Source organism: Platalea leucorodia (assembly GCF_965183815.1).
Source record: "Platalea leucorodia genome assembly, chromosome: 4".
Lineage (NCBI taxonomy): Eukaryota > Metazoa > Chordata > Aves > Pelecaniformes > Threskiornithidae > Platalea > Platalea leucorodia.
The window spans coordinates 118,715,334-118,736,863 of NC_138826.1; the positions used below are offsets into that span (position 1 = coordinate 118,715,334).

Here is a 21,530-nt window from a genome sequence, read left to right on the forward strand (position 1 = left end):
AACATGACACATTTTTAAATCCTTACTCAGTTTTTGCTCTGTTGATGAAATTCCAGCCTTAGGAAGCAAGATAAGTGGAGTTTGTTTCACACTTGGAGCAAATGAGAATTTTGTTGTGGATTTCAGTGTCCAGGATTTAAACCTGCAAGGAGTTTTCTCAGGTAAATCTGAGGTATAATTGGCTACAGAAACCTGGATTTGGCTCAGTAGCTGCTCTGACACTACCCATAGGTGCTGACAGTTCTCTTTCGGAGTCTGACACATTTTATTCAGACCTGCTTTCTCAGACTGCGCATCTGACACAAGGACTTGCTCCATTGAGCCTACAGCTGTTATATATGAAATATATTATTTTTAAAATGGTCAGATATCTTAATAATATGTTCACTTTAACATTTTTTCTTAATAATATGTTCACTTTAACATTTTTCTCACCAGGTTCAAATGTATTTTCCAGCTTCCTAATTAGTGTAACGTTCGTAACAAACTAGACAAAGTTTTCATGCTAAAAGATGAGAGACCTTGAACTGCAGTGGCATGAATAACTCTGTTGTAATAAAAGTGTCAGATGGCATGAGCCTGGAATACACATTAATATCAATACTAACAGGCTTAGGAGAGATACAGAGCAGCGTGAGCTACTCGTGAAGAAGGTGAGTTGACAGTGCAAAGGACAGTTAATGCCAAACATTTGCTTGCTCAGTTACTTCATTAGTGCCTCTGTTTTGAAGACTTAACAGCTCACAGGCAGAAAAATCCAGATCTGTTGTCTATCATTGTTATTTGCAATTTCCATACTAGTGTAATTGTATACTACACACGGGTTACAACCAGTGTCTGTAAGCAACACAGATTTTTATGAAATCATTCAATAGCTGTACGTCCCACCCTTCCCCACCCTCTGCATGCTCCACAGACACACAGACACACACCCCACTTGCACTTGCATCAAGACTTGGAGCCAGACCCTCAGTCTAAGCACTGGGGCCTGCAATAATTTTATCAGCTGAGGATCTAGCCCTGAGGGTATACCAAGAAGCCACAGGAGCCACTCTTCTTTTTGACTCCAAGCATTGGACTAGAGCCCACACAAGCTGTATGGTCAGGCTGTAAAGCTAAATAAGATACAGAGATAAAGTCCTAACTACTAATAGCGTATGTCCTTGCCAAAGGGGCTGACGAGAGCTGGAGCTGGTGCAAGAGAAAGGGCAGGACCATGCATCTGGGAGCAGATGAGCGGGGAAAGAAGTGGATATGTGTGTTTGGGGAGAAGGGAGCAGGGAGGAAGATATCCTCCTTCCAGAAGCAGCATGCTGTATGTTAGCTCAGCTGCCATGAAACCACTGTCTGAGAGAGCCTGTAAGATCTCTTAAATGCTGATGGTCCTTCAATGCACTTCCCACAGACCCCCTGAGGGCAAGAAAATTTCCTCATTACTGGCTTCCAAAAGCTCTTCTGGTTTCTTGATTCAACCAAGACAGGTCCAGATGGACAAGGAGGCAGTAAAGGAGGTGAAACCAGGTCTGGGAAACAATAACCAGCTCACCAGCATGACCTGCTACCCAGCAAAGGCAGCGTTTGGCAGGGCTGAAGGGGCTGTGGTGGGAGGAGTGCCTGCACAGGAAAGGAGGCGAAGGGCAGGGACCTCTGTGAGCAGATTTACCTGTCAGTGGAACAGATATTTCCGCTGTTGGCAGCAAACCCGCTTTAGGGGAGGTTCCTGCTTGTTCTCCCCACACGTAACTGCTTGTTCCTGTCCCTGCAGGGGGGTTCCCTCTCTGACATGGGCCAGATAATCTTTCTTTCCCATGCTCTGAATGAGGAATGAGAACTTTTATAATGACGGTGGGGGGCATTAATATTTTAGCTGTTTAAACCATCATGACTGCTGGTTGAACTCACAAGGCAAAATTAATAGCCCTGCTCTAAATTGCTACAGAAGTGCAGTACAGAGATGCAATTGCTTAGTCATTAACTGAGGTAGCTGCACAGGATGGACATTCTCTAAGAAAATGTGGTTAAAATGTAAAAAATGACTGTTTTCAGGAAACTGCAAAGATTTTTCTCCTTATATTCTCTTTTCAGTTTTCCAGATATATTTTATTTGATGAAAAAGCAAGCAAGTGTAGCAAGGTAACTCAATTGGCTAATGTGAAGGTAGGTTTTCAAAATAGTTTTGCACTGGCAATAACAAAGGACCTCTTCCAGCAATGAAAATAAAACCAATTCACATTATAATAGCTTGGACTAGCATAATATTCTCCTATGGCAAAGTGAAATATAATTATCATTTTCTGATATTGACAGGAGTTAAGTTCTTATGAAGCCATGAAAACTAGAGGTCATTGAATATCTGCATTAATTCCCTTATATGTTAGTCGTTTGTCTTGGAGTTGTGCCTAGCAACCTCTGTCAGATTCGGAGTCCCACATGCAGATGTGTAGGTGGACCTGATATCTGCCTTGGAAACTTAGGCAACACTGCAATAGGACCACACTAACTAAAAATTGCAGGGCAAGGGATATCAGAGATAAGTGCCTGCACAAGGTAACAGTGTGCACCATCATATTACCTCCTGTCAATTATTAGTATATAGGCATAAGCTACTATTTAATATTGGAGGGTGAGGAGGTTGATATTTTTTATTATTAATATTTACATTTATTTATCCATTTTGGGGCACCAGTGGGTGTCATATAGACTGCTGTTATGTTACATATTTAGTGAGAAATATTTTTCAAAAAAATCCAGGGTGCACAGATGATGCAGAAGGAATTGTAAAGTCATCCCAAAGCTGCCAGATAAATTGAATATAAAATTTCAGGGTCTTCAGTAACCTGTTAGCCATCAAACTCTATGGTACAACACAGCATACTTCTCTGGGACAGCCAGGGTTTTGATCACAAAGGAGAATGCCTGTTTTCTCAAATTAGTGGGAAAAAAGGTACCTTTGTCACTCCCACCCTTGTCTAAATGCCTCTGTTAACCACAGCTAGCCAATCCCTCTGACTTCTCTGATAGTGCTCTGGTGTGATAAAGGAAATTTTGCCTCTGTCTCTTTCTGCTATCTCTTTGTGTATTTATCTCCAAAGGACTTTGACTACAGAACAGACCTCCCCTGCACCCCTTGGCCCTTCTTTGAGGAACTCGTCTATAAATGGAACAGCAGAAATGGGGAGGGAGGAAAGGGAAAGAGGATGTGACTCGAGGACCTGCGCTGCAACCACAGATGTCCACCGCTAGACACATGCTGACGTCAAGAGGATCATGCCCTCAAATTAGTGCATAGAAAGAGAACAAGGTTGGGATCTTTGAAACTACTTTGAATTGGGTTTGCTTTACAAATGTCTTTAGTAAAAGTGCAATTAGACAAATATTTTTGAAAGTAACCTCTTCAAAGCTGATGCCACTGGTCATGTATCTTCCCCACGTTCTTCTTCTAGGGAAGCAGTTTTTGGTGTTGTCTCATCTTCCTTTTTAGAAAGGATCAATCATTCTTCCCAAAGTCTTACTCTTTTGTTTTTCTTCTCTCATCTTCTGAGATTTAATCAAGTGAACATTCAGCAGAATAGTTTGGTATTTTGTGAACACAATTCTTTTTTTTATCCAATTGAGGCCCTTTTGTGATCACGAAAAAAGGAAAACTGTTGTGAGCTACAGGCTGTTTACACTGTTAAGAGGTTGATACGGGTCAGTTCTCTAAGGTTATTCTTAGTTCAACTGCTATGTAAACTGTTGATGTCACTGACTGGAGGCTGCTCTCCAGGACATTATATATATGATAATTATATGACAGAAAATGCAACATATAGTTGGATCTGACCTCCAAGTTTACTAGTTTAAAAAAGGAAAAAAATGTCTGTAAGAAACTTGCTGTTTTTCCTGTTACTAAAATGTAATAAACGCCTTCAAGTTTATACGTAGTTTACAGCATATACAAGAATCTTTCCTCCCAGGGACAGCAATGCCCATCCATCTTCAACCTAGGGTACATTTTAAGTCTCAATGTTCACTGCCTCCAGAAAGCATTTTTGAGACAAAACAGTTAAAATCTATTTCATAACTAGACAATCATCTGAAACTAGGATCTTAACTCTCACATAAATATTTTATGCTACTCTACAAAGGAATCTGAGCTAGATTTTCCTGAGAAATCACAAATCATCAGAAATGAATTAAACAACAAACAAGGGATTCAAGAAAAACAGCACTTCCTCACTCAGCACATTTTCCTTGATCTTCATGGGCATTCAGAATTACAGCTGCTGATATTACCACAAAAGCATGTTTTTACTGATTTTTCTTCCTCTTCCTGTAGAGCAAGCACAGCTGCCAAAATGCAAACTCATTTCTAGGCTTTCTCGCACATCACCAGTTTACCGTGTTCCAACCATTCATAGTTGTGCAACACCCCCATCGTAGTACTGGGATTACCACAATGTCACAGGCAGTTTAAATGAGGCTCATGGAGTTATACAATTGTAACTATATTTTATATGCATAATTAAATGATGCATGACATGGAAATATGCCAGCTTTACTGGAACAGAACAAGCTGACTGCTCTAATGCAACAGTTAAGCATCTCATCAGTCATAAAATGAAACAGGTTTAAAGCAAAAATTGTTTAGAAAACAAGATGCTTGACATTGTAAAGTGCATGTTCAAAGGATCATTTTTAGGTCATTAAGGAAATGTACTAATCCAGTCAAGTTTTCAGAAGAATTCCTGGCACCAAAATGTTACCCTCTGTTTGCTTTTTCACCATGTTGTAAGAATAGATCACTCTTAGGGGGAAGAAAATGTATGCAAATGTAGAAGAAAATGTATGCAAAACACTGCATGAAGCTAAACAATCAAACGTGGCTAATTTCTATGTAGAGCTGATGATTTAGCATTGTCATCCTTCAACAGATGAGACAGCACTGCATGTCTTTAGTTTACTTACTTAAGATGTAAAAAAGGAGAAGGAGCAAAAATTTGATCCTGCTTCAATTTACTTCAGCGGCAAAACTCTTGCTGTGACTTTAGTGGGAGTGAGACTGCATCTTAATTCATTCCAAGTGAAGAAGACAAAATCAGCTGAAAATAATGTTCTTGTTTATTAGATTTAAATTACTGTCATAGTTGTTTTTAACAGTGTCAAGTAAATCCTGTTTTAAAAGTCAAAATTTGCCTTCAGTCTTGCTTTTTCCTATGTGCTGTGTCACAATGCAGGCTCCTGGTCCTCTGACCAAATCAGCACTGGTCGCAGCAAGCATGGCTTGCTTTTGGGGCATGGCCGCATTCCCACATGGGAATAATATATGTTTGTGGATGTTAATGTGGATATGTCACTGGTGATAATGTCCAAATTTGGGCTGGGGCATACCCCCCAGCCAAGAAAGCAGGGTGTACACTTTTATAATATAGATGTATTCTTTGAGTGCACAGACTACTTCTAAGATGTCCATGAAAAGCAAGAAAGTAAAGCAGATCAATAGGCTTAAATTTGCAATTAGGAGTCTGCATTTCTACTGGAAAATTATAGGATGGCCACAAATTGAATAAGGTTGAAATTTTTTTCTTTTTTTTCCTAGAAGGCAATCAGCCTTCTGGTATGGTTATTCTCTGCCTCTTCCCATAAAGTAAAACCTAGAAACACACATAAAAAATCTGTATAAAAGTACCTGTCAATAAATTAGCAAAGACTACTACCCAAAAGATAAACAGAAATAAGACTGTCTACACTGTATGAATTAAACACATTCGTATGTATGAATTATGACACAAGCTGTTCCATTCTTCAGTAACAGAACTGATGCTGTCCTATAAATGACATTATTGAATGAGATGAACATGTACAAAAACCTTCTGCATTTGCTGTAGAGGTTGGAATGAGGATGTTAAATGAGGTAGCAGACAACAAGGACATGCTGCTTAGGGAAGCTGAATGTCACTTCTCTGCTTGAGGAGTTCTGCAGTTTGGATGATGGTCACAGAGTATCTCCAGCTACATGAAAATGGATGATAAATACACACTGTTGCTCTGAGACTGAATGTAGAGTTATACAAAGACTTAAAATATGGAGTATTACTGAAAAATCAGCCCCTAGTTTTCTAAAGACGGTAATCTTCTATTAGAAGACAGTTTGTTCGCCTTCTCCTAATATTAGACCTATAACATCATAATAAAAACATCTCATAATCTAAGAGTATCTAAGAGATATAGATCAATTAATGTCTATGAAGTGAGAGCACCCTAGAAGCATCATGACAGCAGTGACAATTTCTAGGATATGAATGACATGCGCCAATATCTAAAAGCTAACGTCTAAGTGAAGAAGATAAAAAGAAATATTGAAGAAATAGTCAATTAATGCATCGGGGAAAATGTGGGAATATAGGATGAGGTATGTAATTAAAGATCATAGTGTATTATATTAACACAGGTGCAGTATACATGACTTCACCTCTGTATTACAAGATATTTTAATTGACTTGTGTGCATTTATAGTTTTATGTGTGTATGATTTTTTAGAATGCATTTTTAGAACTGGGGCAAACAATAAAGGAAATCCATCATATGACATCATGTTGATACCCACATCATTCACTGGAATATCTGTATCTTAACATTTCCTGCACAGATTTCCAGCCCTTAAGCTATCTCACAGAAGATGAAAACCTATAACTGCCATGTAGACAAGCTCTAAAATTTTAATTGCTGTCTGAATGCAGAGGACTTGTGACGCACTATGGTTTATTGAAGCACTCTTGCGGTTAAGACACTTCTTTTAGCTACCACACCCTGCTCCTTCTCCCTCTTCCTGTATCCACCACTGACTTATTTCTTTCTCTCTCAATTTTCTCCCTCTCTGTGTTCCTTTAATATCGTTCCCTCTTCTTCTTTCTCTCTTCTTGTCCCCTACACTTACTCATCCTCAGCATTCGTCACTTGGCGTTCCTTTTTTCTCCTTTCTGTCAGGGCATGGGAAGAAGCAGTCTCCTAGCCCTCAGCTGAGGTACGCTGGGCTGCAGCTGTGAGATGAAGTAACTGCAGGGGAAAGTCCTGCTCGCTTCTAGCTCTCCTGCTCAAGCAAATGCTCAGGCGTTCTGGGAAGATGGAGCCATGCCATCCCATAAACTCATTGCACTTGGAAGGGGATGAAACCTTCCCTTGAAAGACAATATCTTTAGCAGCCAAATGAACACACATGTGTGACCAGGTTTTCAGAGCTGTCTGATGTGGCCAATTTTGGTCAGTTTTCCATAAAGAAGGAAAAGGGCCCCGTATTATCCTTCTCATGATATTTCAGGTCTTAATTCCAAAGAACGGAGATGCCAGGACTTGTCAATGACATGACTGTAACAATTTTATGAGAACTGGCAAGACAGTTCATTTCTCCTACATCTTATTCTCAGAAACACTGGAGTGATTTTGGCTGGAATACTTGGGGGGGGGGGGATAGGGGGGAAGGTAAGCTTAATTCTGACAACTATATTAAATAGTCAGGACATCTGCCATGCTGTTATCAACCACAAAAACATGATTTAATTATGACAAGCACCACCTGCACCATTTACAATGCAGAAGTGTGAAAACAAAGCAGTAACTTCTTTCTTGTTCCCTATGGAAATAGAAAAATATCCCCCCTCAAAAAAAAAAAAAAAGAAGGGCAAGAGAAGGCACAATAAAGTCTGATAATTCTCTTTCCTTTGGTTTTTCAGTTCCATCACAGCTCTCCAAATTAAGATTTATGTGACATTTTGTATCTGTTGTTGCTTTTTTTTCCCCCTACAGGGATATAGGTGGATAAGTTTGGATAGGAAACTATCCCTCAAGCCAAACTGAAAGGTTTATAAAGTTGCTAATAAAAGTTTGGGTCAGGGCCTAAATATCAATCATCTGCTCATTGTCTTTTTAAACGAGCTCAGGCATTTTCCCAACCACTCCCAGCAGGTCTCTGCCACTATTTTAAACTAAGATTTCAGTGATTCTTTTTTTCCTGTGTTGACCTCAATAATTTTTCTCTCTCCCACTCCTTACCTGCCAAATGCATCCATCAGGATTTTGCCAAAGGCTATCTGCTTTTGAAGTCAAGAGGAATTCACTAATCATGAGTGTCAAATTCACAATAAATGCCATCACCATATGGTATATGCTGCTATTGGGAATTATATCAAAAGGCCTAGCTGTGAAAAGTCTGGTTATATGTTAGGGGGTTTTTATTGCTAACTTTCATAACTCATGTCAGGTCTTTCAGTTTCTGTATTCATTGGCTTAAGCGAGTGCAACTGTTTCCTGAATTTATAAAAATGTTGTCAAGATCCCTTGATCTCTCTTCCTCTGTCTCTCTCACAAAAACACATACAAACACATATATACACAAGGAAATACCATACACAGTGGCATACAAATCTAGCAAAAGAGAAGCTTGTAAACAAATAGTATGTCATTGTGCTTACTCAATAAATTCCTGTGTATGTTAAACTCATGATAAACATATCATAACCACAGATGAAGGCTTTACAGCCTCCTGTCCCATCACACCACCCTGAGTGTAATTCTGTAATGCATAGGAAGAGCTAAGTTTGAAAAACTGAGAGCAGAATTAGGTCCCATAAGGGCAGGGTGCTGACATAACTGGAAAATAACTAACCAGAGAGCATTTGCTTTAGCTAAAGAAGACAACATCAAAGTGATGTATCTCTGTGCCTTGTAAAAATTGTGGAAGTGTACTGTGCATTCAAAGCAACAAGAAATCTACCTTCTTTAAGAACTTGTCCAATAAAGAATTAAAAAAATACATCTGTGTTTGTTTAAAAGCCTCAGCCTGTAATATACTCAACAAGTACACATAAGGTTAAGAAAGTCCTCAGAAAAACACACTTTTGTGATCCAAAGAGGTAAGAAGAAAGAAAACATTTCAAGAGTTTCCCATACCAACTTAGTGATAGAGGGAAAAAAAAAATTACAAAAATAAAATGTCAGTGCCATTTGAAACACTTAAGGCAGCTCTCTTGACTTTCTGTGACGCTCTAGAAACGTGTGAGTGTCCTCCATGTCCCATGTCACCCCCACCAGCCACATGGGAATGGTTCCAATGGGCCCCATGGCATTTCAAGTAGCCTATGTTTAGGCAATGACTCTTCCCTAATTTATGTATGGTATATTAATATCCTCTAGGAGCAAACTGAAATAATAATTTTAAAACCCAGTTATATCTCAGAAATTTGTACCTCTCCATCCAAAAAAGAGAATTTAATACTGTCCCTAGGCAGAATTCATCCATCTTTAAGGCTTTGTAGGGACAACTGCATTTCGTTTTCCTGATTAATAATACAAATGAACCTCTGGCAACATCACATCGAAACAAAAGTGGCAGAATCAGAAAACTGCTGAAAAGTTTACCTTTATAGGAAAGCTTAAGTCTTGGGATATTTTGTTTTGACGTTCCAGTGACTGGAAGGAACAGCATTGCTAAAGATAACAGGCTGCAGGCATGTGGTACTTGGGAAGCTCTCATTCTGCTCTCTTCTTCTGTATCTTCTTTTGCACTATGGTGAAATATCTCCCCGCTTTTCAAACAATCCAAATTTAATCTGGAATCAAAAAGAAAACATCTGTAGATCTTTTGCATTATTATATAAATAATAATTCTGAAAGCAAGCCAGACCTATATTTAAAGAGTAGTTCATTTAACACATTTGCTACAAAAGTATTTTTTCCTCTAGTATAAATCAAAATGTTGTATATCTCTTTCTTTAATACTAAACTTACACACTTTGAGGTTGGAAAAATATATAGAGTTTTCAAACACCAATGTGTAGCATAGCTAAAGTTTAAGCACAAATTAAATTAATGCAGTATCCATAAAAAGAACATTTGCCATTCAAAAGTGACCATACAACTCGTTAGTTCATACCGCTGCATTGGATATCTTAATGTTTTATAACTCTCTCTTTATCTCAGTACAACAGCTATTGTATGTTTATGCCATGACTAGAATAAACTGTAATATCTCAGATACCATCGATGTACAAGCTGAGTTAACAGTGAGTACAAACGCATCATAAACTTTCATAAATAAACTAAGAAAATTGGATAGAGCAAGCAGTTGTGTTTAGTTTTAATAGAGAAAAAAGCCAATGCGGCTGATGGATTTAAATATGCTTTCAGTATGATCTTTCTAGCAGAATAACTGCCTCAATTCACCCACCAAAATGTCCTATAAACTTTAATGAGTGGTTCATGCTGAGTTCAATAGGCTGATATGGGACTTTGTTAACACGGTGTGCAACTAAGCCAGCTTTGCAACACTTTTCACTTAATAACAGTCATTCATAATCCATAAATCTTACAGTGTTTTACAAATGAAAGTAATTATCACTGTCCTTATTTTCCCTATGAAAAAATGAAATCATAAAACTACAGTGAACCTATTTCCTCAGGGCCACACGGCTACCCCAGTAGCTGAACAGAAATCAACAACAGTCCTCCTGGTGTCCTGTTTGTACCCATTTATAAGGGATCCTTTTTGCCCAATATCTCCACTTTTGTCTATGAAATTATTTGAAACGGCATCCTGAGTTCTGAAGGCAGAATTTGACAGTTAATAAATCACAGAGGTCAGAACATGAAAATATCTGTGCGACCAGATCCTTTCCCCTGCAAGTGCATGATACTAGAGGTCAAGGGAGATAGTTAGCGAAATGACGAATGTCAGTGTTTGAGTAATGCTGTAAATCAAGGAGTAAGGAAATGCTATGGTTAGTAGAGAGATTAATGGCTCATGACATGCCATGAAAATTCTTTTCTGAAAGGTACTGAAACCTCCTGATTAAAAGAGTAATCCTAGGGCCCACATCAGCCAACACTTGCATGGACATCAAGGGAAAGGCTCCTTGTGAGCCCACGAGAGATGCTGCACAGCCTGTGGCCCTGGAGCCACTCCACAGGTCTGGCACTTAAGCTCACTGAAGCACTGATGCCAGAGGACCTCTGTGAGCTGCAGAGGCATCCAGAATCAATTTAGCACCTCATGATGCAGGCAGTACATCCTTCCTGGCATGAAGGCACTGGAAAGAGGACCCCTTCAGTTCTCCCTGCCAGATGTAGCTGGGGCTTTCTGAGGCTCCAGACCTTCTGCCAATAGCAAAAGACAAGGGAGTGTACAGGAAGGGTGTGACGCGGAAAGAGAGAGAGGGAAACAATTTGTAAAACGCCCGAAGCATCCTTCCTGTTGCAGAACATTGATCTTCTTTCTTCTCAATCCCTTCCTCAACACTCACATTCAGTCTGAATGCACCACTTTTGGCCAAGTGCCATTACATATTCATGAGATGACATGGAAAGAAAACAAAACAAACATGAAATGCCTCTGGTTCATCTTTCCCATCCCTTTATTAGAGTACAGGATTCTGAGAGAAGGCCCTTACTTCTTCCATGCTGGTACATCTATTTGTGGTTGGACTATGAAGGACTGCTGTTGACTAGACTATCACAAGGTTATATCACCTTAAAGAAATTTAATTTTGGGGGAAGAACGGGAAAAGAAGGGGAGGGAGGAGGGGGAGGACTATATTAAGACTAGACATATCAGCCCTGTTCATCTTCAACAGGATGATAGACACAGACTATACTTCAAAAAGATGTAATTAAGAGGGAGCCAGTCTCACTGCAAATATGCTGAGAAGTCATGGCTTGAGGGTCTGGGTCTCAGCCAATAGGGATCTCACCAAAGGATTTGGGACTCATTTTCTCCAGGCAAAGTACAGTGAAGAATCAAGACTAAATTTGTCACTTATAGAAAAAAACAGTTGCCTGAATGCACTGTCATTTGCTTAATTGCAGATTAAGGACTAGCACCAACCTTGGCCTTCCATACCTCACAACCTCATTTTTTCATGTAGGGTTCTTTTGCTAATGGAAACCTTCCTTCTTTTTTTTTTTTCTATTTTTTTTTTCTTCCCCCTTTTATTTGAATAATGTCTGTGAAAAACCATTTGCTTTAATTCCTGACACAAGGCGGTTAGTTTACACTGGAGGCAGCTGCTCTCTGAGCGCGAGCCAACCCTGTCTTGTCCTAGATTCATTGCAATCTGGCCAGATTGTCACATATATTTTTAGTTTATGATGATCTCCTAATAGAATTTCAGCTTCTACACAGAGTCCTTCCAGCAGTCTAATGACTAGCTCAGGTTAATGAACTTCAGACCAACTAACTGGCCATTAATCTTCAGGAAATATCCTTCCTCTCTGTAACATATGCAATGTCAATCAGTGTCCTGTGCTTAAAAGAGCCATAGACACACTGCTCGGAAGTAATCAGATCCATGAACAGAAATAAAACATAAAACCGAAAAACAAATCTCCCTCATTCTTTCCTCCCCTCAAAAGTAAGAAGAGTTTTGTCAGAGGAGGAAAAATTATTGTTTCCTTTATTTCTTCGATACTTCTGCTAAGCACCAACACACTTTAAAACTTCCTCATCATGAACAGACCCAAAATAAATGAGGAAAAAGAGTCTGAAAAGAAAAATGCTGAGGGTAAAACTGCTTTCCCACCTTGGCTTCAGCTAGGAAATATCTGCACTCTGTTAATTATCACCTGCGAGACCAACTGGGGAAGGAAGCTATGCATACACCTCGCTGAAATAGGGGTATTTCCAGTGGAATAAAGAAGCTATTATTTGCCCCATGTGGGGGTGGGAGGCGCGATGCTGAAGAGGGGCTGAGGTGCCTGGCTCCATTCTGCTAGGACCTCCTTGCAGGGCTCATAAATTCCTAACGGGCTGTAGATTAAAACTGCCAAAAGACAAAATGTTGATCTGCTGGTGTCCTGCCATCTTGCCAGAGAGAGGCGGCTAGACGTAACTGGCACATGTGTGATGTCACGTCCCTGAAATGAGGTGTCACCTCCCTGCAATTGGTCAGATTTAGTGGAGCCTATAAAACAGATTGCTCTGAAGCTACTGTCTGAAACAGGAAAACCTGGAGCCAATTTACTAAACATAATTTATTCCAGGCCCTTTGTTGCAAGAAACAGAGCTCTTCAGCCTTCTCAAACACACAGACAGTAGGGAGCTCTGTACTTATGGGATTTTTTTCAGATTGTTCAGCTTAAACCTGTCTAAATGCAAAATCTCTCATTTGCAAATACTGTGTAGGTTTCCGACTTCTCCTGGCGTCATGAAGTCCAGAGCTGAAAGGACTGTGACCCGTCTGCAAACGCAAACTTTTTTAACAGTAGTTCACGTAAGTCTCAGTTTAATTCCGTAACAAAAACCTATACAGAATTGGAGGATAATTTAAAACCTGTTTCCAGTACTGGTTTTCCAAGGCCATTTCAAAATTCAGAATTTTGTACTCCGATAAAGAGGACAGTGAAAACAGCCTGCAGCAAATACAGAAAAAGCAATTAACCACATGGTATGGCTCAGTTATACTTAATCTAATAGCAAAGTTACAAATTGCAAGTAACTACTGAAAATCTAGAGCAACCTTTGAGTTGGTGCATGCTGATTAAAAAAAGCTAGAATAGAATAGAAAAATGTCTGATAGTCACTATGGACTTATAAGTAGGCTGAATAGGTTACCTAGACCATTTAGTCTCAATATGTAAACTATTATCTCTGATGCCCAAGTTTTTCTTTCTTCTCCTCAGCTATCCCTGTCTGAGATCTTGGGGTTTTATTTTATTTTTCCATGAAGTGAGAAGAGAGTAAAAGATGTCCCTTGAAAACATCACCCAAACAGCATGTTTAGCCTGTTAGATGAACATATTACTTTAAAGGATTTAAAACTAATTAGCTGCAAAAAGAAACAAAAAGTACCCCACCTGCAATTCAAACGTGTTGAAAGGTACGTTATCTGTTTATTCATATTATACACATACTTTATATATATGCATATAAATTTAAAGCACATTACTTTGCCAATATACAGATATATGTTTCCAATGCATTTACCTGTAGCTGTCTCATCTATAAATTATCACATATATTCCAAGAGGAAGATGACTATGGTTGTCTACCATGTGGTTCAAAACTGAACTATCATCATGATCTGGATATCAAATATTCTGTGCTAATAAGAGGGAAAACTACAAGCATACGTGAGTCAGATTAATAACTCATAAAATAGACTAAAAATAAAATTATATCTCCAGACTTACTTAACATCCTTAACTTACTTTTTAAATAACAAAGATGACATTCATCCAGAGCACAATCAAACTATGTTCTTGTACCCCTTAGATAGACAGTCTGTTGATATATTATTTGGCAGAAGAGGCTTTTCTCTTCATTGTGAAATCTCAGTTTAAAGCTAACTCCATCCAAGAACTGGTAAACAGTATTATTCATCACTATTCTCCCATTTATTAAGTAGCTTTTGTGCTGTTTATAGTGCAGCAAATGTTCTCTTCCAGGATTCTGAAAAATTCTTCTTTTTACAAAAACCCCAGATCAGTATTACATCACTTCCCAACACTAGCAAAAATTACTGAATAAAAAGATAATGGTACAATCAAAAAATACTTGAGCGTACAGTAGGTGATTTGTTTTGTTTTGTTTTGTTTTGTTTTGTTTTGCTTAAATCATTGGGTTTAATATACCTGATGCAGATAAGATTTTGCCATAAAGAAGACCTTGCTATTGTTAAATATCCAGATGAATAGTAAGGACAGATACGATGCATAACCCAGCTCATAATGAGTTTTACAAAACTTTACAGTCTTTACCTTTACTGAGCTCCCCACAGGATTTATACCCTATCCATTCAACACCAGTAATTTGGAAGGCAAGAAAAATCTCTGCTCTGATTCTCACTTGAGAAGAGCCAAGTAGAGCAAAGAAAAATGAAGGGACTGAGAGACAAGGAGGATGCAAATGAGGGAACAGAGTCAGCAAAAAATCTGTTTGTATTGCAGAGAAACATCTGAAAACAAATAAAGCTCTCCAACGGGTAGAAAATATGTTTGAGGATTACATTGGATTTTTTGTTCATTAAGAGAAGGATAAACTGAAGCTAAAGTAAAAATGGAGACAAAGGAAGTAAAACATGAGAGAAGAAGAATGAACTCACTTACTTATTTGGTTTATTTTTTATAGTTTTCTGTATCTTTCTGAAGCTAGTCTACTGATAGAAGCATTTACAAAAGACATGTACTCTGTTTGGAGATAAATACTGTTAAGAATGGGTAACCTTTCTAGAGTGGTCTGTGTCATGCTGCTATGAAAAGCTTATCTGACCATGAAATTTACTATCGGGCACTTAAAATTATCCACATAGGAAATGAGCACTTTATCCTCAAAAGATACCAGGATATTTTTCAGGTCAGTGTCAGTGGGGTCAGGATTACACCCAAAGATTTCACGTAGACATAGAAGAAATCCTTTCAGAACGGGACAGATAGACAGACATGCATGCAGACATGTTATATATCACTAGAAGCAGTGATTCTGAGAAGTTTTATCTGTAGCATTATATCTTTTGGACATATAATGCATAAATCTGCATAGACTGATGATAAAATAAATGCTACTCTCTAACCCTAACTTTTTGTATATTGTGTCTCCTTAAAAAAAGAAAATCAGACCTATGGTTTTACATTCTATAGCCTGTTTCTGAAGCACAATGTCTATTGCCCAAGAAAAAGGATGGGATGGAAAGCAATTTGTCATCTGATAATGATATTGCAAAAAGGAGATAGGCAGATGAATAAAATGTCTCACCAGTCAGATGTGCAACTGATATCTTCCACACATAAATATCTACATGCCTTTCACTCTAAAGTTAGATGCATTTGCATCTCACATGGATTTTTATTTGGCTTTTTTTTCTTTTTTTTGGTGGAAGGAAATGTGACTTCAGATATTACGTCTGTAATAACAGCTTCCCATAGGCTCTTTATTTAGAACCACATGAGAACACCCTACATGTGTGATCACTATAAAAAAAAAAGAAAAAGAAAAAACAGAAGCCAAAGAAGAATGCAGTGTATGGCACGATTTAGCAACACATAAGAATCAAAAGGAACCCTAAGCCAAACCTCAGTGTTACATTATTTTAAGTACAGCATATTTCCCCAGCAGACCAAAAAAACTTCTCAAGCTATGAAAAGTGATTCTAAGATGGGTTTTGTAACTTTGGCATCCAAGAAAAGAAAAAGGCAGTAGGAAGAAAATTCCTAGAGACATTAATGAAAAGGTAGACTAGATGAAAACCGTTTCCTGCTGAGTACCGTGACATCTGAAGGTTTTTGAAGAGAGCCAGAGAATTTTCCTCTAAAATGTCTGTCACCACCTGCAGCACTTGGGGTGGCTTGGCTCAGCTCTGAATAAAGTAGACAGGGAGAGAACGCATGCAGGAAGCTTTGCCTGTGGAACAGCCTTGGCCTGCTGTTGAGAAAATACTGAAAAGCCAGAAAAGTGTCATGATGGCCATCAGAGAAACGAAATGCTCATTTTGGGGAGACCTGCCTGAACATTTAAACACTAACAGATTGCATTTGTCCTGCTGAAACCTGAATTAACCCCAGGCAGCACTGTCAAGCCAGCTAAACCACTGACCCTGCAAGTACCGTTCTTTTGCTGGAAGAGACATATACCTACAATGGCCAACTCAAAGGAAGGATTACAGTCTCTTTTTCACCTCCAGGAATTCTTGCCAGTGTTTTGCTATGGAAAAACTGTTCTCTGTACCTCTTTTCATAGAGAACCTTCTAACATCTGCAGGGGTGGAGCATGAGTCCTCTAGCAGTGACAGTTCTATTACCAGAGGTCTAGACTGGCTGGTATTTCTGGGGTCACCAGTAACTAGTGGCAATGGCGTATTTTACAGATTAGTTACTTGAACAGAGATTTGCCCTACCGTGTATTTTGCATGCTTGTGAAAAATCCAGCTTGATGGGAAAATAGTGTAGCACTCTGGTGAAACTTGTCATGAATCAAGTCCATACTTCTAGGCATGATACGGCAACAAGGTAAATAATAGTACATACTCTGAAAGTGTATAGCCAGTGAGCTGTCTGCATGGATATATCAACAGATGGAAGTAGCTAGAGCTCTTCTGTCCTTGATCCAAGTAATCCAGACCTAAGCCAGCTCCTACCGTTGTATGGTTCCATTAATTGCATACTATACAACAATATATTACACATTTCAGCTATACATGCATCAGAGGCACCACTAGCCAGCCAACTCTGTGTGCAGGCAGAAATACTTTGGTTCTGCTTGCAGCTACGCAGCCCATCCATACAATCATAACCCAGCAGACCCTACTAAAAAAAAACAAACAAGAAAAAAAAAAACAACCACAAAACAAACCCTCCTCAAAATTAAAAGCAATAAATGAATGAATATTTACATTTACAAATATATTTATAATGTTAATTTAATTTCACAGCAAATACTTTATTGTGCTAAAATTTGTAGCTAGATTTATCTGATGTAAGCGGAATGTATTGCCAACCAGTCTGGAATTTTGCTTAAATGCTTGTAGGCACAGCTGTATTTAAAATCTGCCTATGGAACTCTCAGAGAAAACTAAAATGTTACACATATTAAGGACAGGCAACTGCACGTTGTAGTTGGCATCTTAACATAATTAACCATTTTTTGAATTATTTCTGTTGTACTAATTCTGATAGGAAGTTTCATTAACTGCGAGTATTACTTAGTTCATTATCAGCTGTGTAAAAGTCTGATCTGATAATTTTCAGAAGAATTCAGGCTAATATAGTTTAGTGATGGTTAAAAAATGTGCACTTCATATGGCAGCTGAGCTTTGATCAAATATGTACACTGCATATCCAATGGCATGTTTTTTTAGAATTCCTTTCATCGACGTATGGCCTCATTATTTGATGCACTGTCAGTGAACTCCATACAGCACAGTCTTCAGGGCTTTAATATATAAGCTACAGTATAGGGAGAGACATGTCGGAAGGATTTTAATTTACACTTCCAAGAAATTTTGATTTAATAATTCATGACTATACACTTGAACTATTGGAGGAGGGTTTTTTATATCCATTGTCCAACTAATTTTGGATCAACATTTTGTGCAGTCAATATGTAAAATGATATACATATGAATGTGTACACTGCAGTGCAGTGATCTGTGTTGGCACATTAACCCAGTTATTATATTGTTAGGCTGAATGTATTTTCTTTCTTCCTAGTTTTTTTAAAATGTTTGATTTCATTTACATTTGGAGGATGTGTGACAGGGAATCAGCAGAGCCACTATAACACATCCCATTTGTAAGCTTACACAATTCACTAACTTAATGTAGACCTATTCTTTCCGATGGGTTTCCCTCAGGTACTCATCACCACAGCGCCTGAGCGGTTTAAAAGCTTTAATGCCTCTATTCTCTATCCTTGACATTATGAGTTAATTGATTTTTTTTAATGTTACCATAGGAGATGACATCACTTGCATAAGGTCACAGCAGCAGTTAGGACCAGTACCCACATCCCCTCAACGTCCAGGCAGTGTCTTAGTCACCCAGCCACCCTTCTCACCAGGGACTACACACTGCTGGCTGTGATTCCTGTGGTGAGATCCATGACTCACATACCACTTCTTCCAGTGTTTTACTCTTGATTTAAGCCCCTGTGCAAACTGCAGAAAATTACAAGCAATTGCAGTTTCATTTTCCATAAACAAGAACTTCACAGAGCTGTGTAAGGAGTAACGCATGGCCAGTGTGAGTTCAGATGGCAGGTTATCAAAGCTTTAACAGTCCCCTGTTCACTGATCACCAACTTTACCATTTTCAAGGGTTAGAACATGTTGCTATTAGACCCTAAGAGAACTTTCTGCTTGTCTTGCAGCAGAAATCAATTTATATTTTGTGCAATAAAGTTGTTTTGCTGGTCTATTTTTAAGCTGCTTTGTGAAGGGTGCTAGCATGACAGTTTCTGGAATCTGAAACAGCCATACTGAAAAAGAAAACAAGAATTCAGGCATCACCACCTCCATTCAACGGAGAACTATTTCCACTTTGGTTTAAAACCACAATAACTTTCCTTTGTCTCGTGAGGACAAAGTGAGGACACAGAGTGCACAGATGAATCAATACTTCACTGAAAAACAGCAAAGCTTTTTAGACAGTTAACCAGTTAGTTACTGGGGAGTTGCCATAATCACAAGATCAATACAAAAAAGGTAGGTTATAAAACACCATTTCTCATTTCCTTTTCCCCAGTAGACACTTGTCCCCTAAGATGATGAGGCAGTCTCGATCTTGAGGGAGTTCTGAGCCTTCATTGCCTACAAGAATGGTCAACACTGGAACAGGGTCTCAGGGAAGTTGTGGATTCTCCATCTTTGCAGACATTTGAAACTCGACTGGACATAGCTCTGAGCAATCTGATCCAAAGCTGAAGTTATCCATCCTTTGAGCTGCAGATGGGACCATATGACCTCCTGATGTCCCTTCCAACCTAAATTTTTCTATTAGTTCTTTTACATTAGTCCTTCACATTGAAGGCCTTCAGCAACATCCAACACTGTTCCACTGATCAACTTAAGGCTCCGTCAGCCGTAAAATGGTTTTTCCTACTCTCTAGTGATCACCCTTATCTTTCCAAAGACTCTTCTGATGAGGGCAATGCCTGCCTGATCTGCTCACAAATCAACTCCTTTACTACTGAAATCTGACTGAAATCAGGAATGCTTGCCTTTTATAAAACTGTCTGAAAGCTGCAGTAACTCAAGAGCTGATTCACAAGCAGATCATAAATACCTGTATCAAGAATAGCAACGTGTGCACAGGACAAGTGAAGTACACACAGAATAGATACAGACACTGCATTAGCTATATAACTTAATCCCATATCTGTAGGCTGCCAGATATTGTTCACCCATGCAGTCCTGGTTTGCCCATCCCATAAGAACTAAACACAGAACTGAGTATCAAAATTATTGACACTGTTTTTGAAATAATGCTTTTATCTGCACTGATGAGACAAGAAGGGGATTTCTTCCAGGATTCCCCCACTGGAGCTCAAAGAGGAAGCTGGGTGAGAAATACCACTGGACAGACTGCTGACACCCAAACCAAGCCAACGAGTTCTGCTCACCCAGAAGACAAAATGTCAGCTGCGTGTTCCAGCCTGACCTCTCTTTTCTGTTCAAATTAGCAATTCCTTCCTGCCAGTCTATTATCTCCTAGTTGGATCAAGAAGTGGAAGTCACTGTAGTTACTACATTAAATGCTTCTCAAGGTTATGGGGAGAAAAATGACTAGAAAGGATTTGGCCTCCATGCCGGCTTAGCTAGAAAAGGGATGTGGTGGAGAAGATTAAGTTGTGTTTCCATAGCCACGGCTGAGCAGGTGGCAAACATCCACCACAGGTGCTTGTTCTATAGAGGATCCCACTCCCTGGTAAAACAGGCACCCCCCAAAGAAATTATGGCTTGAAGATATCCAGGACTCTTCATGTCAGATGAGCCCTATGTAAGTTTATGAAACCCCTTGGGATCATCATGATTAACTGTCTTCCTTAAGCTATTCCCTACCGGGCTTTAGTGCTTTTAAACCACTGACCCCTTGAATTAAAGAGGTAGATTTCTCTTTTCACAGCTGTGACTCAACACAGGGAGGAATTCAGAGACATCTGAAAACAAAGCCAGGCAGAATTTAAAACAAAATCCTTCAATGACAAATTTAGAGAGTGATGGCTGCAGCTGGAGCTTACAAATATAACAACTAACCAAATGAGCATGCATTATACAAAAGCCTTACATGGACAGACCCTGTGAAGGGCAATTTCTTCACAAGGAACCAGAAAAACAGAAGTACTAGGTATAAGTCATCGGAAAAACTAGATATTGGCTCTTCAAAAGAAACCTTGGTGCATGGGTCCTTCAGCAAACTAAATGGCAACCACCTCTGAAACGAGGACATAGGTGATAACCTGTTAGACAAATTAACTTTTGATTTCTTTTTTTTTTAGTCTGAAATGCAAAACTGAAATTCCTGTGCCTGGAGAGGAACAAAACACTAATAAGATGTAGTTTTTAGAACCTATATAATACCTTTCCTGCATTCAATTTAAAATATACAGTAACTAGTACATACATTATTGAGTCTTTGCAAAGGAAATGTATTCCTACTATTCCAGTTTCACAGCTGGGGAAGCTGATGCTAAATGTACTCGGTAGCCATCCTAGGAGGACTTGAAGTGAATAAGGAGCGGAATCAGATTATATTAATTAATAGCTATCAATGCCACTATCTTAAATATGATATGCTTCTTTCTACCCAGTCAAATGGGCTACCTGACACAGCATATGAGTTTTAAATAAACATGCACAAGTGTAAAGACGAACTTTATAAAATGTAGCAAATACCTTGAAGATACTCAAGCATGGAACACGGTTACAGAGGAAAAAACCTATTGACCATCTTCACACAGTACTGCAAAAGCAAAACAACAATGACTACTGGAAACTGCTTCCCTTGTCTGCTCAGCTGGAGTATGTGACTTGCATTAATGGCACAGGGAATAATGTACTTGCACTCAGACCCAG

General features: G+C 38.9%; 1 protein-coding gene across 4 annotated transcripts in view; it reads right to left on the reverse strand.

The window, feature by feature from the left end:
• Positions 1 to 21,530, reverse strand: part of SEMA3D (semaphorin 3D) — a 143,898-nt gene that overhangs the window by 88,089 nt on the left and 34,279 nt on the right. For all 4 annotated transcript variants that reach the window (XM_082308691.1, XM_082308690.1, XM_082308689.1 and 1 more), the window contains exon 2: positions 9,394 to 9,584. In XM_082308691.1, the coding sequence (XP_082164817.1) occupies positions 9,394 to 9,508 (115 nt within the window). In that variant the 5' untranslated portion in view covers positions 9,509 to 9,584. The remainder of the gene's footprint in view (positions 1 to 9,393; positions 9,585 to 21,530) is intronic.